The sequence below is a fragment of the Mesocricetus auratus genome, unplaced genomic scaffold (assembly GCF_017639785.1).
Source record: "Mesocricetus auratus isolate SY011 unplaced genomic scaffold, BCM_Maur_2.0 Super-Scaffold_100007, whole genome shotgun sequence".
In the NCBI taxonomy this organism is placed as follows: domain Eukaryota; kingdom Metazoa; phylum Chordata; class Mammalia; order Rodentia; family Cricetidae; genus Mesocricetus; species Mesocricetus auratus.
Genome location: NW_024429191.1, coordinates 9536772 through 9553607, shown reverse-complemented (window position 1 = coordinate 9553607; position 16836 = coordinate 9536772). Strand labels below are relative to the sequence as shown.

At 50.9% G+C, this 16836-nt stretch overlaps 2 protein-coding genes across 2 annotated transcripts; both read right to left on the bottom strand.

Annotated features, from left to right (window-relative positions):
- Positions 1–206: 206 nt before the first annotated feature.
- Msrb1 (methionine sulfoxide reductase B1) lies at positions 207–4494 on the bottom strand. The gene is made up of 5 exons (XM_013121583.3): positions 4338–4494; positions 3077–3225; positions 2570–2684; positions 1047–1078; positions 207–664 (listed from the first exon to the last, which is right to left on the bottom strand). The coding sequence occupies exons 1-5, from the start codon at positions 4390–4392 to the stop codon at positions 644–646; spliced, it is 372 nt and encodes a 123-aa protein (XP_012977037.1). The 5' UTR covers positions 4393–4494; the 3' UTR covers positions 207–643.
- Positions 4495–4874: 380 nt separating this feature from the next.
- On the bottom strand, positions 4875–16077 carry Rpl3l (ribosomal protein L3 like). The gene is made up of 10 exons (XM_040748280.1): positions 16001–16077; positions 15382–15574; positions 10445–10613; positions 8545–8680; positions 7190–7376; positions 6939–7099; positions 6665–6766; positions 5489–5584; positions 5206–5325; positions 4875–5016 (listed from the first exon to the last, which is right to left on the bottom strand). Exons 1-10 carry the CDS (start codon positions 16001–16003, stop codon positions 4960–4962), a joined length of 1224 nt encoding a protein of 407 aa, XP_040604214.1. The 5' UTR covers positions 16004–16077; the 3' UTR covers positions 4875–4959.
- Positions 16078–16836: the final 759 nt, after the last annotated feature.

The window sequence follows — 16836 nt, the reverse complement described above, 5'->3', positions numbered from 1 at the left end:
GAGGAGCAGAGGATCTGAGGGGGAGGAGAGGAGATGGTGATGGGGAACTGGGAGGAAGAGAGGGAGGGGAAGCTGTGGTTGGAATGTATTCTATGTGAGAAGAATAAAGAAAAGAACACTGTTTAAATCAAGTGTGGTGGCACATACACTTAAAATCCTAGTTCAATCCCCAGCCCTGAAATAAATAATTAGCAGCTGGCCCAGACTTCACGCTGATTGATTTCCATTTGATCATTCCAGAAGAGATTCAAGGTGGAGTGGGTTTCAGCATCACCCATGCTCCCAAATGTCAAGAGCTTCCAAGCATATTAGTAAGGTACAGTGAACTTATCTTGGAAGGGGACACCCCTGCAGGTATGAACTGGGGGAAGGGAGGAGATCAAGGCCCCTGCTACACTGGTCAGGTAATGGGGCAACAGTCACTTTCCCAAGCCAGAGTGAGGCAAGATGAATCCAGATTGTGAAACAGCGTTCTGCTTTCTCTGCCAGAAGAAACGGTCCAAGAGTCCCTGGCATCGGCATCAGCCCACTCCCCTCCCTGAAGGTCACAGATCATCACCACCCTGGCTGGCTTAGAAGGATTTAACCAGAGCAGATCATGCGGTGACCAAGGCTGGAGTGGCTGTCCAGGGCAGCCCCAATGTCATTCCATCTCCTGCATAGCCTGGAGGAGACAAGCACAAGCTTTAATGAGGCCCAGGGCCCATCCCCAGAACTGAGCCCCATAGGGGTGAGTGTGGACAGCCAAGGAGGTGGGTGGCAGAGTAAGGACAAGAGAAGGCTTGGGTACAATGTCATTCAAAGATGAGCTAAACCCAGAGTCTCCCACAGACTCAAAACGGCCAATGGTTTAGCACCATCCCCAGGGCTATCATGGTAGAACAGCAAAGATTTTCCAGATGGTGCTCCATCTAAGGTGATTCTGTTCAGAGACAAGGCATTTGGAGCCTCCCTGATGCTTCAACCACCTCCTCCCAGGCCCCCAGTCTGAATGTCCAGGGTTCCAACACTAAAGTGGGGCTGCCAAAAAGTGGGCAGATGCTCACCTCGTGCCCCTGGGAGGCAGGAGCTTCTCTGTCTGGAAAAGAGGAGAGAAAACACATCATCGTTAAGTCATGCAAGTGATGACTCCTATCTGCAAGCCCAGCATTCCAGACACTCAGGCAGGGGGTTCAGGAGGCACAATCAGGAAGGGCTGTATGGTAAATTCCAGGCTACTCTGGGCCACAATGGACATCCTATCTCAAAACCACCAGACCCTATTAGGAGACTGAAGCAATAGATCTCTGTGAGTATAAGGATGGCCAGGGCCATATAGCAAGACCCTGTCTTAAAAAAAAAAAAAACAAAAAACAACCAAAACCCTAAAACGATGGATAGTGAGAAGGTCAATGAGCAAAGGCACTTGTCCACCAAGCCTAACAACCTGATAACCCAGGCCTAAAGTGGAAGACTGAGAGCCAACTCCCATAAACTGTCCTCTGAGCTCTGCACACGCAGTGGCATGTACGCACCCACAAATACACTCAGTCAAAAATTTAAAATGTGTTTTTGGCAGAGGGCTGGAGAGATGGGCTGTTCTTCCAGAGGACCCAGGGTCCATCCGCAGCACCCACACGATGGCTACCACCATCTGTAATTCCAGTCCCAGGAATGCTCTCTTCTGGCTCCTCAGGCATTGCACACATGTAGTACACAGAAACACATGTAGGCAAAGCACCCGTATACAAATATGAAAATAAAGGGAGAGCTGGGCGGTGGTGGCACATGCCTTAATCCTAGCCCTCAGGAAGCAGAGGCAGGTGGATATCTGATTTCCAAGTTTGAGGCCAGCCTGTTCTACAGAGCAAGTTCCTAGATAGCCAGGGCTACACAGAGAAATCCTGTCTCGGGACTGGGAGGGGGTACGGGTGGGGACTAGAACCCCGTCTCCTCTTCCTTCACCAGAGACAGAGAACAGAAGAGGATGACAGTACACAAATAACACAATAGCTCAGTGTGCCCCAGGCCCTTCCAGACTGCTCATTAACCCCACAATTAAACAATGGCAGTTGTTATTTGACAGCTCCATTTTGCAGATCAAAAATGGATAAAGGGTCTTGCTATAGTCCTTGACCACTGCTAAGAAGGTAGATAAAGGAGCAGTTTTATTGAGTTGTTACTATGCGCTAGGCCCCAGGGGTACCTGATCACTTGTCCTCAGCAGCCCTGTGACAGAAAATGTGCCACCACGGCCACTATGCAGAGGAATGACAGGCACTCAGGTTCAGAAGCAAGCCTTTGGTCACACGGCCCAGGTCCTCAGCCTTCACCCACCCCTACATCCAACCAAAGATTCCAGGCACAGGGAAAGGCCAGGCCTACAGAGAAAGCCTCATGCCATGCTCTCCCTGAGAGGGTCCCATATGGACCCAGGACATTTACCCCCTAGTCTTGTCCTTCAGCCAGCTCTTGAGGTGACATTGGGAGGTGCATGTTGCCACAGCCGATAGACAAGCATACAAGTGTGCCTCCCTGCTGCATTTTCCTCATTTATAACAAGACGTCCCCAGATGCCAAAGGTGCTCACCTTTAGGGATGAATTTCAATGAGCTGCTAAATATTCAGAACCGGGATTGCCCCCGCTTGGGACCATCATTCAGGAACTCATGGCCCAACCCATTGCCACACTTGCCACAGGACACCTGAAAAGACCCAAACACAGTCACTGTGCCTGCTGCAGATAGACGACACGTCCACCATCTGCCCATTTCCCAGGGTAACTACAGTTCTGAGGGTGGGGCCTGTGCAAGGAAGCCGTCCTAATGCTCACGGTCTCACAGAACACAAGCACTCTCAAAAATCCAGGTGTGGCGACTCACGCCTTTAGTCCCAGCCCTCAGGAGGCAGAGGCCAGCCTGGTCTACAGAGCGAGTTCCAGGACAGCAGGGCTACACAGAGAGACCCTGTCTCCAACAACACCACAATCTTAGTGTGTCAGTGCCCCGCTGAAGATGAAGACCTGGGGTAACCCCATGAGGGAGGCAAAGGAGGAAGCGTGCAGCCAGTCCCAGCACCCACAGGGCTACCCACACACCTTTAGAGCTTCAGGTCGGTTTTTCTCAGGGCGCTTGGCCACACTGTCTGCGTAGATGGTCTCAGTGAACGCTGGCCATGGGGAAGAGTGTGCATACTTTGAGCGACTGGAGAACAACTCATAGCCACACTTGGCACACACGTAGACACCTGCAGCAGAGGAGGAACAGATGCAGAGGCACTGATATGCCCCACCTCTGGTACGAGTTCCTTTGTCCTCGGACCCTGGAAACGACAACACTGGCACCATCCCATTGGGGGTCTATATAAGAAAGGTTGCTGAGGAGGGTGTGGTGGTGCACACCTTTAACCCCAGCACTTGAGAGGCAGAGGCAGGTGGATCTCGTGAGTTCGAGGTCAGCCTGATCTACAAAGCTACACAGATGAGTGGAAGGAGTAAATAAGGTTGCAAAACTGATTTGCGTAACTGTTTGAAAGACTTAAAAATGGGAACTTGCAGGGAACTGGTCATCCATCACCCATCACTTGAGGAGTGTGAACTGTTCAGTGTGTATCAGAAACTGGAGAGGAAGCAAAACATAGTGGAGTGTCGAGCTTGCCAGGGTAGCCTGAAGGCAACTGGCACGATGCAGACAAGAGGGAATCAAGGGAGGCCTCTGCCCAGTGCCCCTGTATTACAACTGACTTATAACAGAAGCCCAGCGTTGCATAGGTCAGCCCTCGAGAGAACTGACATCTAACAGATCCCTCCCAGGAACGCCAATGTCATAGTTCTACCAAATTAGTCCAATATCAGCAGAACCCAGCAAGAAGGGGACTCACCACAGTCTCGGGCTACCGCACCCAAGCTGTACTGGTTACACTTCATTGACACCTAACTGAGAGGTCAGGGAGACACCTGGGCCGCCATTCGGGACTGAACGAAAAGCGCGGAGCTTGTCCACTCAAACAAGTGAGTCCAGGAAGGAACACAAGCAGGACATCTCCAGCGCGGGCCTTGGATCACATATCCATACCGTTCCGCTCCAAAGTCCAGACCACTAAGAAACCACACAGGCGGTACCCACCCCAAAGCACAGAGAGATCTACACTGAAGTTCAAGGCCTGTCCTCGAGAACAGAGATTAATGGAATGCCCTTCTCCTCTCAAGTCCTCCTGCTCCCCAGTGCCCTCGCCAGCCCCTCCTCTGAGTTCTCTTTCCCAAGCTCGCTCCTCCTCAGCAGCCACCGTCGCCCCGACCTGACTCAGGGACTCCACCACCATCCAGAAGGCGATGCCTACTTTAATGCCGCAGGCTGTACCTGGCTCGAAGTGATTCTGGAAAACCTCGCCTCCGAAGAAACTGCAGAACGACATGGCCGCAATGGGACAGGCAAATGTTCCCCTGCGGGGACGCTAAATCCCTCAGCTCTACACTCAAACCCGCCCTCTTTCATTAGCCAATCATGTAGCGGTTTGCTCTAAGCCCCGCCCCCAGAGAAGGCCGGTCGCTCCTGGATTTCCCACTACCCGCCTCCTAGAAGCCCCGCCCTCGACGAGTCTTTCTTCTGGTAGGTCCTAAACCCCACCCGTCCAACCAGTCCCTCCCACTTCCGCCTCCAGAAGGCCCCGCCCCGAGATCCTCTTCCGTGGAGCCCCTGTCTTAAAGCTGAACACAGGCAGAGTTTCGTAGAGCAGCTAGACCACAGGACCCCGATGACAATGGCCCGCAACTGGAGTGGACGCACATCCACCCAACTGCATCCCTAGCCCGCCTTAATTAGGCCGTAAATCTTGCGCCCTGAGACGTCGGCCCGCCTTTTGGTGTCCCCATCGCCCCGCAACCCTTTGACCCAGGCTTAAGAGTTGCCTCAGGACTTTATTAGGCAAAAAGGACAGGACAGGCAGCAGGAGTACTCCCAAGTGTGCTCCATTCCAGGCATCTTATATGTTTCCCGAGATCTCCGGCTTCTCTTTCTCCAGATGCTTCTTTTGGGGGCCCTGGTTAAGGTGTGGGGACAGGAGGAGCGTTAGTCAGGAGAGTCGGTCAAGAAATACTGCCTGCGACCAGCACCAGGGCTGCTCAAGGCTTGCTCTACTAGACCCCTAAGAATACCCTCCTTCCAGTTCCTCTCCGTAGCAAGCGGGATTTGGAGTTTTGAGACCCAGAGAACAATGGGACTAGCTCACCATGAAGGCCCTCTTCTCCTGCGCTGTTTGGAAACGCCCGTGGCCAAACTTGGAAGTGGTGTCAATGAATTTGAGCTCGATATTCTCCACAGCCCTGCGGCTGTGGTGCACTAGGAGGGACTGGGGATTCAAGGGAGAAGAGATGTCAAGGATGGAGAGCCCCAGCTCCTCCTGTGGCCTCCAGTTCACGCCAAGAAGGCCTCAATGGATCACTCGCTCCGCCAGACCCCTCCCTTCACTCTCTCACCAACCCAACCCACCCAGCTCGCCATGCTGCACTCACCTTCCTCAGTGTGACCACCCGCTTCCTGGTGCCAGCAATGCAGCCCTTCAACATGACGAAGTCATTGTTCACTTCCCCATAGTGGGGGAAGCCACCCTACGGGAGACAGATCACACCAAGCCGGGCACAAGGCAGGCAAGTTAGAGGGTTGGGAGGTGAAGGAGCCCGGTGCCCAGACCCCAGGGCACTGGGACAATACCTCACACCGGATCACTCATCGAGGCAGCAGCCCCTGAGCCGCGTCCTAAGTATCCTTCCTGTCCCGTCTCACCTGACACTATGCCTTTTTGCGGGGGCGCTGAAGCTCAGAAGTTTGGGATGCTGAGGATGGTGACACACACCCGTAAATTCAGCACTTGAGAGGGTGATACAGCGGATACCCAAGAGTTGAAGGCCAGCCTGGGTAACAGTGAGTCCCTGGCTCAGTAGCTCAATCGGAAGAATGCTAGCCTATCGTGCTTGAGCCCTGTGTTCGATCCTGAGCACCACATTAAAAAGTAAGGAGTCAGTTGGGCATGGTGGAACACGCCTTTAATCCCAGCACTTAGGAGGAGGCAGGAGGATCTTAAAGTTCCAAGCCACCCTGGTCGACAGATTGTGTTCCAGGACAGCCAGGGAAAACAGAGAAAAACACAGGGTGTGTGGCATACCCACACGCTCTCAGCACTCAGAAGGTAGAAACAGGAGGATCAGAATTTCAAAGTCATCCTCAGTTATATAGGGAGTTGGAGCCCAGCAGGAGCTACATGAAATGCAGACACATGCTTAGGCTGCATGGCTGTTTCTCTCTAGCTCCGGACTGACTCCTAGGCCACCGCAGGACCTGCTGTTTGCATTTCTGCTCTCAGCATGTATGAAGGGCACAGGAACAAACAAGGATTGGGACTTCCAAGTGGTTGCTCACAGGCAGCCTGTCAGGTCTCCCATCGCTGACGTCCTGCCAAGACCCTGGGCCTACTCTGTGTGGGGGGCGATATCCCGTTGTGGAATGTCCACGATAGAACTCTTGGGGCAGGGCAGCACCTACCTAGGGCCTGTCCCCCGAGCCCCACTTGGGGCAGGGCAGCACCTACCTAGGGCCTGTCCCCCAGCCCCACTTGGGGCAGGGCAGCACCTACCTAGGGCCTGTCCCCCGAGCCCCACTAGACCCGTTTGCCAGCCTGGCCATCTCCTCACCAGTGGTGTGATAGACTTGTCAGTTACGTCATAGCTGGTAGATGCATTGTTTTTCACCATCTTCCCATCCTCCATGTGCAGCCCCCTGCCAATTCGGTAGATCTACCGGGAAAATAGCAGTAGGAGTTAGAGGTGGCTTTTGGGCTAGCCGCATGGCCACACACACCCCCAGCACCCATGCTCAGACTCTGAAACTAGTAATGATATTTCGTGAACCCAGTCAGGGTTCGAGTCAAGCCATCCCACTAGAGGCCCCTCAGAGCTGCGGACACACCTTCTTGTTCAGCTCTGTACGGTGGTGGTAACCCTTCTGCCCAGCCCGGGCGATGGAGCAGCCTACTCGGGCAGGGTGCCAGGCACCAATGCAGGCCACCTTGCGCAGGCCTTTGTGGGTCTTTCTTGGCAGCTTCTTGGTATGCCAGCGGCTAGTGACCCCTGTAGAGAGGAAGGGCCAGAGGCTATGAGGCCACTCTGTCCCCTGCTAAACACGCTTCCCCTGGAGCCACTGTCTCTACCAGACCCTACCTTTAACACCCCGGCCCTTCGTGACAGCAATGACATCAATGACCTCACTCTGGCTGAACACACTGTGTACAGGCACCTGCTTCTCCAGCCGTGCCTGAGCCCAGGCCACCTTCTCAGCCACAGTACCACCATTCAGCTGAATCTCCATGATGTGAGCCTTCTTCTGCCGAAAGGGCAGCAGCTTCATCTGCAAGGCACAGCAGGAAGGTCGGCTCACAGGTCCCACACCCCTGCGGCTGGCTCGACCACTGGTAACCCCAAGCCTTTCCCACTTGTATTTATTCACAGACATTATTAAACTCCTGTCACATGCTGGGTGATGTAGGCACAGCAGATTGAGGCAGACAGCATCTTCCCATATCTCAGGGAGTCCCACCATCTCCTTCAGGACAGATAAAAGCCAAGTAAAAAACTCTTGGCGAGAGCTCAGCATCCCAATAAATGATGGGCAGCACTTCGGGTAGGGTGGTCATGGGGGCCTTCTCTGAGGAAGTGACCGGTAACAACGAGAAGTCACTAGGCAAAGATCTGAGTGAGTCTGTGACAGAAGAAGCAATCAGCATGGGAAAGGCCAGTCTGGCCAGGTGGGAGAGTGCCAGAGCCACGCAGATGTGGGAGTGGGCTCCAACTTTCTTCCAAGTGTAGGTTGCTAACTAGGCCATTCAACAAGCCTCTGGCCGCTAGGAGCGTCTCAGGCTGAGAGGATACACAACTGGAAACACACCAGTTAGGTCACGGCATGGTGTTCAGCAAGTATTTATAGAGCTCCTACTGTATACCAGGTTTGTAGTAAGCCCTGGGGCCCATGGGGGAATTAAATGAGCATGACTCCTGCCTCCATGGTCCCTGGCAGGCAGCCAGCACTGACTTGATAACCTGTGAGCTGCAGGTGTGAGAGTAGCAGAAGCCTGTGTTCAGAGAGCAGGGGATGTGCCCGGAAGGAGTGGGCATAGGCCTGCTGCTGGGGAGTACCTCCCTGAAGACAAGATGCATAGGAAAATTCCAGAGTGAGTATTCTGGTTCAATTTTAGCATCAAGCTGGACCCCCAGTACAGCCAGTTCTCCATGCTGAACTTTGGGCTGAAGACTCAAGCCTTTCAGGGCATTTGGGTAACTGAGTCATCCATGGGGCACTATAGCCATTGATGACACCGACCCATAATAAATATCACATGCCATTGGCCTCTCATCTCTGGGACAAGAGTGGCTAGTGAAGTAGCCGGCCAGATCTTGAGCCTGTTCCCAGGGCTGGTGCTATTTTTAAGCTGACATTTGTCAGGGCTCTTCATTTGGAGGTGGGGGATGGGAGAAGGCACCCAAAAGTTGAATGGGCTGAAGGTGGGGGCTGTGCTGACCTGGGTGTGGACAATGACCCGAATGACTTTGCAGTACTTCTTCATGGCGGCAAAGTCTTTCTGGAGCTGCTTCTTGCCGGTGGAGTCTCGCCACCTCTTGCAGGCTTTGGTAAAGGCTTTCTTCTTACTCTTGTGCCTGAGTCACACACAGAATGCTCACGACCCAGCCAGGTAGCTCCCCGCATCATCCTGCCTGCCTTGCCCTACCTGCAGCCCACCAAGCAAGAGCCCTGGCCTAGGACCGCCCTAAGAGCCTGAGATGCGTCCAGTCACCATTCCTGATCATTTTCTTTCCCTCCCTCCTTCCCCGCTTCTCCTCTTTGTATGTGTGTGGGTGTGTGTGTCTCAAGAGGGTCCCACTATGTCACCCAGGCTGGACTAATATTCCAGGTCCTTGTAAAATGTTAGGATTTTACAGGCCTGTGCCCAGCAGACCTTTAACACCTCCTTCAGACACTGAGCAAATGCTGTGCTTCCAGTTAGGCGAAAGCCCTCACTGAGGGGGCTCTAGAAGGTGGAATGATGAACCCTGTCCTAGCGGTGAAGAACCTATGGTTACCAGAGGCTAAACTCTGGATGAAGAGCAAATTCATAATACAAACAGAAAAAACAGCATCCTTGATGCTCACCAGTCACTTCAGGGAGTGGGGGCTAGGGCATGGACAGCCCTTGACACCCTACATCTATCCTTGGCATACAAGGCACTCAAGATGTCAGCCAACTTGCCCGTGGTCATACAGTCCTGCACTGATGCTAGGGCTCATATTCATCAATTAATCCCCACAGAGGGTGAAGGTTAGGCTGGGCCCATGTCTCCATAAGATATTAGAGGAATGAAGTACCCCAGGCAGGGAGCTGGGCCTTGCCTTTCAAGACTTAGTTCCACAGAAGGTAAGAGTTCTAAAAATGATCCTTTGGGGGGGTGTTTTTGTTTGCTGTTTTTAGCTGTTTTGTTTTGTTTTAGGTTTTTGAGATGGGTTTCTCTGTGTAGCCTTGGTTGTTTGTCCTGGAACTCTATAGATAAGACTCGTCTTGAACTCACACAGATCCACCTGCCTCTGCCTCTTGAGTGCTGGAATTAATGGTGTGCACCACCATGCCCGGCATTGTAAGAACTTCTTAGTTGGCTGTCTTTCCTTTTACTTTGGCTTCTAGATCAAGTATGAAATTTCATCTAATTAGCCCCATAAATATAATAACTCTGATGATTTTAAAGTTTTGGTTTTGTTCTTCAAGACAGGGTTTCTCTGTGTAGCTTTGGAGCCTGTCCTGAAAGTCACTCTGTAGACCAAGCTGGCCTCAAACTCACAGAGATCCGCCTGCCTCTGCCTCCCGAGTGCTGGGACTAAAGGTGTGTGGCACCACCACCCGGGTGACTTTAAATTCCACTTTTTTTTTTTTTTTTTTTTTTGGTTTTTCGAGACAGGGTTTCCCTGTATTGTCTTGGAGCCTGTCCTGGAACTCGCTCGGTAGACCAGGCTGGCCTCGAACTCACAGAGATCCGCCTGCCTCTGCCTCCCAAGTGCTGGGATTAAAGGCGTGCGCCACCAACGCCCGGCAAATTCCACTTATTTTTATATATAGTGTGTACATGTTTACAAACATCACAGTGCACTTGGGTAGTCAGAGGACAACTCAGGAATCAGTTCTATCTTCCCACCCTATCCCAGGGACCTAACACAGGTTGACAGCAAAACACCTTTATCCTGAGTCATCCCACCTGCCCAAACCTGTAGATTTGAGTATTTGCTTCCTCCTTTTTCTGGATCCCAATGTCCTCTCCAGCTCTCTAATACTCTTTCCTGTCTTGCTGAATTGAAGGCACAACACACACTATCTGCCTGGACAAGGCTGCCCCTCCCTCCACTGGTCCAGTACAGAGCTGGGGCTAGGCTCTCACCAATCCTTGTAGAAGCGTCGGCGGCACTCATCACTGAGATGTTCAGCAAAGATGGTTTTGAAGCTCCGAAGACCTCGAGGAGTGGCCACGTAACCCACCACGCCCACCACCACCAACGGTGGTGTCTCCACAATTGTCACAGCTTCAACCTCCTCTCGCTTGGAAATTTCTGTTTAGACCAAGGAAGAAGAGTTGACAAGAGGGTCAGCCTGAGAGACAGAGCTGTTGACTGGCCGACTGTAGTTAGACTGCCATAATCTTATTTTAATTTTAGTAATTCTAAAGCTAGTGTCATAAGCACTAGGTAAACCTAGAAACCCATCATTTCATGGATAGTCTTAGACCACCATGGGTTTTATCATGGGATTTTGTTTTGCTTAGGTTTATTGTGAGGGAGAGTCTCCTATAGCCCAGGCTGACTTTGAACTTGCTATGTAGTTCAGAACAGCTTTGAATTCCTGATCCTCCTGCATCAGCCAGCATACTCAACTGAAATATATGTTCTAAAAAATAAAAAGAGGCCTGGCGGTGGTGGCGCACACCTTTAATCCCAGCACTCGGGAGGCAGAGGCAGGCAGATCTCTGGAGACCAGCCTGGTCTACGCAGCGAGTTCCAGGACAGGCTCCAAAACAATACAGAGAAACTCTCTCTCAAAAAACCAAAATAAAATAAAATAAAAAGAGGAAAGAATTTGGAAGAAAGGAGAGGAAGAAGGAAGGGAAAAGAGGAAAGGGAGTAAGAGAAGGCGTGAATAAAGGAGAGGGAGGCAGGAGGAAGGTAGGGAGACAACGGGAAACAGGAAACAGCCGGCACAGTGGGAAGAGTGAGCGCAGTGGAGATGGCCGTGCACACTTTACCACAATGAGGAGGAAGGAAGGAAGGCTCCTCTATAACAGGAGGGCAGGGAGCAGAGCATTGCTAAGGGCCTGGAGAGGGCCAGAGGAAGTGTGGCTATCTAAGGGCAGCCAGGGCACGCCAGAGCTGGGATGCTGGGCATCTGGACTGAGGTAGTGTTGTGCACTGCTTCCCTCCTAGGTCAGTGGTTCTCAACCTTCCTAATGCTTCGACCCTCAGTTCCTCATGTTTAGGGGCCCCAAGCCACAGAATCGTTTTCATTGCTACTTCATAACTGTAATTTTGCTACTGTGATGAATTGTAAATGTCTGATATGTAGGATATCTGATATGCAACCCCTGAGAAAGGGTTGTTTGACTCCCAAAAGGGTCAAGGCTCACAAGTTTAGAACCACTGTCCTAGACTAAAACCTTCCATTTGGGGGCTAGAGAGATGGCTTAGTAGTTAAGAGCATCTACCAAAGGTCCTGAGTTCAATTCCCAGCAACCACATGATGGCTCACAACCATCTATAATGGTATCAGATTCCTTCTTCTAGTGTGCATGAAGACAGAGCACTTATGCATAAAAAACATGAATAAATAAATCTTTAAAAAATTTTGGAGCCGGGCATTGGTGGCGCATGCCTTCAATCCCAGCACTCGGGAGGCAGAGACAGGCAGATCTCTGTGAGTTCGAGGTCAGCCTGGTCTACAAGAGCTAGTTCCAGGACAGCCTCCAAAGCCACAGAAAAACCTTGCCTCAAAAAACCAAAAAAAAAAATTGGAGCCAGGCAGCAGTGATAAACACCTTTAATCCCAGGACTCAGGAGGCAAAGGCAGGCAGATCTCTGTGAATTCAAGGCCAGCCTGGTCTACAGAGTTCCAGGACAGCCAGGACTATTAGACAGAGAAATCCTGTCTTGCAGGGTAGGGATAGACAAACAACTTTTCAGGCAGGTGGTGTTGCATAATTAATTCCAGCACTTAGGAGGCAGAGGCAGGTGTATCTCTGAGAGTTCCAAGGCCAGAGAGAGTCCCAGAACAGCCAAAGCTACAGAGAAAAAAAATACCTGTATTAAAAAACAAACAAGCCGGGTGGTGGTGGCGCACCCCTTTAATCCCAGAGATCAGGAGGCAGAGGCAGGCGGATCTCTGTGTGTTTGAGACCAGCCTGGTCAACCAAACAAGTTCCAGGACAGCCTCCAAAACAACACAGAGAAACCCTGTCTCAAAAAGAAAAAGAAAAGATTTATTTTTTTAATGTGCATTGGTGTTTTGCCTACATGTATATCTGTGTAAAGATGCCAGATCATCTACAACTGGACTTACAGACAGTTGTGAGCTGCCATGTGGATGCTGGGAGTTGAACCTAGGTCCTCTGGGAGAGCAGCCAGCGCTCCCAACTCTAAGGCATCTCTTCAGCTCCAAGAGTCTATTTTCTTTTTTTTTTTTTTTTTTTTTTTTTTGGTTTTTCGAGACAGGGTTTCTCTGTAGCTTTGAAGACTGTCCTGGAACTCACTTTGTAGACCAGGCTGGCCTCGAACTCACAGAGATCCGCCTGCCTCTGCCTCCCGAGTGCTGGGATTAAAGGCGTGCGCCACCAACACCCGGCCCAAGAGTCTATTTTCAACAAAAAGGATGGGAATGTTTATAGAGGGGTCAAACAACAGAACATTCTAAGGGAAGGTGAGATACTGCAAATAAGGTAATAAACACAGTTAACAAACAACTCAGAATATCCACACAGTCCCTGAAATTGAGCAGATTCACTAAGAACCTCAGTCTCCAAGAGTGTATAAATACCAAAGACTGCTGAGCATCACACTGAGACAAGTCAAACTGCAAAGCAAACTCTCAGACAGGCCCAGCCAACCGGAAGCAGCAGAGACCAGCTAAAAGCCAGGAAGACACTGAGAGCCGCTGAGCTTCCTGGAAGAGGCTCAAAGGGACTGAGCTACCTGTGGAGCCACCTACAGGCCGTGCTGGGTGCTCCAGGTTCCCAGCTTCTGTGAGCTGTCACCCATGCTGGGGTGGGTCTTGGTGGTGCATCTGCCTTTGAGTCATTTCAGCTCTTGTGAGTAACTTCTCATCCATATTCCTGTGAGTAACCCCAGTAAGACTCACCAGTTCATCAAGTTTGGTTTGTCATGAGCTTCCTATCTAGAGTGGGGTGTGTGGTGTGTGTGTGTGTGTGTGTGTGTGTGTGTGTGTGTGTGTGTGTGTGTGTGTGTTGCATCTCCCCAGGAAAAGCCAGCCTCGTCTACAGAGTGAGTTACAGGACAGTCAGGGCTACAGAGAAACCCTGTCTTGAATAATTGAATAAGGAAACACACACACACACACACAATTCGGTTTCAAAGGATCCAAGTATGGCTCCTAGCACACATGTTGTCTGGCTTAGTGTTTCTTGTTACTGTAATAAAACATCATGACCAAAGGAAAAGTAAGTTGGGGAAGAAAGGGTTTCTGTGGGCTTACGACTCTCAGGTCATGCTCCGTCTCTGAGGGAAGTCAGAGTAGGACTCAAGCAGGACAAAAATCTGGAGGTGAGAGCAGAAACAGGTCATGGAGGACCTTACTGCCTGGCTTCTCAGCCTGCTGTTTGTTTGTCGAGACAGGGTTTCTCTGTAGCCTGTCCTGGAACTCACTCTGTAGTTCAGGCTGGCCTCAGGCTTCCAGAGATCCTCCTGCCTCTGCCTCCTGAGTGTTGGGATTAAAGGTGTGCGCCACCACCGCTCGGTGTCAGCCTGCTTTTTTGTAGCACCCAGGACCACCAGTCTAGGGCCGGCACTATTCACAATGAGCGGTGCCTTCACACATCAATCGTTATTTTTAAAAAATGTACCACAGGCCATTCTTATGAGGGCATTTTTTTTCAAATAAGGTTTTCTCTTCCTAAGTGACACTAGCTTGTGTCAATTTGACATAAAAATAGATAGCACAACAACCACCTGTAAGTCTAGCTCCACGATATCTAACACCCCTTTATGGTCTCTGCAAACTTGCACTGAAGTGCACATACTCCCATACAAACATACACGAATGCATAATTAAAATGAAGTCTTTTTTTTCGAGACAGGGTTTCTCTGTATTGTTTTGGAAGCTGTCCTGGAACTCCCTTTGTAGACCAGGCTGACCTCGAACTCACAGAGATCCACCTGCCTCTGCCTCCCTGGTGCTGGGATTAAAGGCGTGTGCCACCAAAACTCAGCAAAATGAAGTCTTTTAACATCAAACCAAGGTAAACAGTAGAAGGGACTGAAGTATATCTTGTGAGACAAAACTTTTCCTGGGGAGACACTACACTGGCATTTACTCCACAGCTCCCCTCTGAAGGGGAATGATCAGCTTTTATTGCTTACAGGGAGGGGCCTAGTAAATCTGGCCAATTTCAGGGACTTTCTGGAACAATTTTGAGTTGTTTTCCTTCCTGCTTAAGGAGTTTCCCTGAAGGATGGAATGTTTCAGTCTTAGGAAAATTGTCACACAGAAATCCACATCTGTATCCTAGCTCTTCTAAAATATATGTTCTAAAGTTCTATATACAGACTCTTCACAGGCTTTAGGGAAGATGGGGTAACCCCCTGGTAAATTTCTGTTACACTATTTTTAGCAATACTAGGGATTGAACCTAGACTCTGAGCAGACAAGGTAAACATCATACTACTGAGCCACATCCCCAAATCTTTTATAATCTTTATTTTTGAGACAGAGGCTACTAAGTTACCCAGGCTGGCCTTGAACTTGTGATCCTCCTGCCTCAGTATCCCAAGTAGCTAAGGCTGCAGTCCTGAGCCCCACAAGGGTACCCATCTTTGAGTCCCTATAGCTCCACTCACTAACTACCTGGGACCACTTTCCCAGCCTCTCCATGCCTCGGTCTTAAATTGCAAGTACTGTCAGAGACCTCTCCCTCCAAGCATGGTCAGGGCTTGACAAAGTTCAGCACGGACCCTGCCTGCCCTAAGGGCAATTTGCATGCACAGGACATCATCTTGTCTGGGATTGTGGCTCTACTTGGACCACAAGAACAGTTTGTGGCTCCTGTCATTTGCAGGATTCCATTCCCCACTCTGCCTTGCGTCCCCCTCAGTGACTCACTCAGTCCAGGGCGGTGCACTTCCCGCAGGGTGTGGGTCATGCCGGCCTTGTAGCCCAGGAAAGCCGTGAGGTGCACAGGTTGTCTGGGGTCATCCCGAGGCCAGCTCTTCACCTTGCCTCTGTGCCTGCGGCTCCTCTTGTGGGGCAGGAAGCCAAGATGTCCATGTCGAGGGGCAGAGAACTTCCGGTGGGACTAGGGGCAGAAAAAAGGAGTTCAGATCTGGGGTCTCTATGGGGGCGGGTGGCTTCAGGATGATCCAGGAGACTCAACACTCCCCAAGTACAACGTGGGTTAGAGGCCTAAGGGAGAGGTCCAGTCAGTCCTGTGCTACCCACCCACCCATCCACAAGAGAAGAGTGGAGGGTTAAAGACGGGGTCTCTACAATCAGACTTCCTACCCTTGTGAACTCAGCCTGGAAAGACCTGGACGCCTCCAAGACAGTAAGGTAGTGAGTGTCAGGGGTGGGTGGCTACTGTGACCTCTCCCTCTCGTGCCCCTTCTAGGCCCAAAAGCATATCCCTGTCTCTTCAGACCCATTCCTCACAGCTCTAGGACTGCCCCCTCCCCCTCCCTTGGAATATGCCAGTTTGTTCACGGTGTAGCCCCAGCCCACTGACCATGGCCGGTCCCTGCAGGTCAGGAAGGGGCCTCCCCACCAGGCACCAGAAATCAAATGACAGGGCCAGAACACTCAGCTGCCAGATCCCAGATTTAGCACCTGGCAGGCTCCTTGGCTGGCTCCTGTAGCCAGCATGGATTTTGGTGCCAGAAACAAACCTGGGAGGGGCATTAGATGGGCAGCCTGCAGTGGTAAGAACACCTGGGACCAGGGATAGCACTTTTCCTTCCGTGGTCTTGGGGACTGACCACGTGATAACTCTTTAAGGACAAGACCACTGTGGCCTAGTGAGGGGTCCTGTTCTCAGGCCATAGCCAGAAGGAAAATTTGGGTCTGGTAAAGAGGTCTCAGACCTGCCCTGAGAGTTGTAAGCTAGAGTTCTCAATTACTGAAATAAAAACACCGTGATTGATTCTGAAGTGATAGCTCAGCAGTTAGGAGGACTAGCTGCTCTGCTAAAGGACCCAAGTTCAATTCCCAGAACCCACATGATGGCTCAAAACAGTCTGTAACTCTAGTCCCTGGAGATTTGACACCCCCTTCTGACCTCCATGAGCACTGCATGCATGTGGGACAAAGACATACATTCAAACAAAACACTCACACACAACATAAAATAACTTAAAGCATCATAATCAAAAGCAACTCAAGGGCTGGAGAGATGGCTCAGAGGTTTCAGAGGTTGAGAGCACTGTCTGCTCTTCCAGAGGACCTGAGTTCAATTCCCAGCAACCACATGGTGGCTCACAACCATCTGTAAAGAGATCTGATGCCCTCTTCTGGCATCCAAGCAGAACAGTGTATGCATGATAAATAAACCTTAAAAAAAAAAAA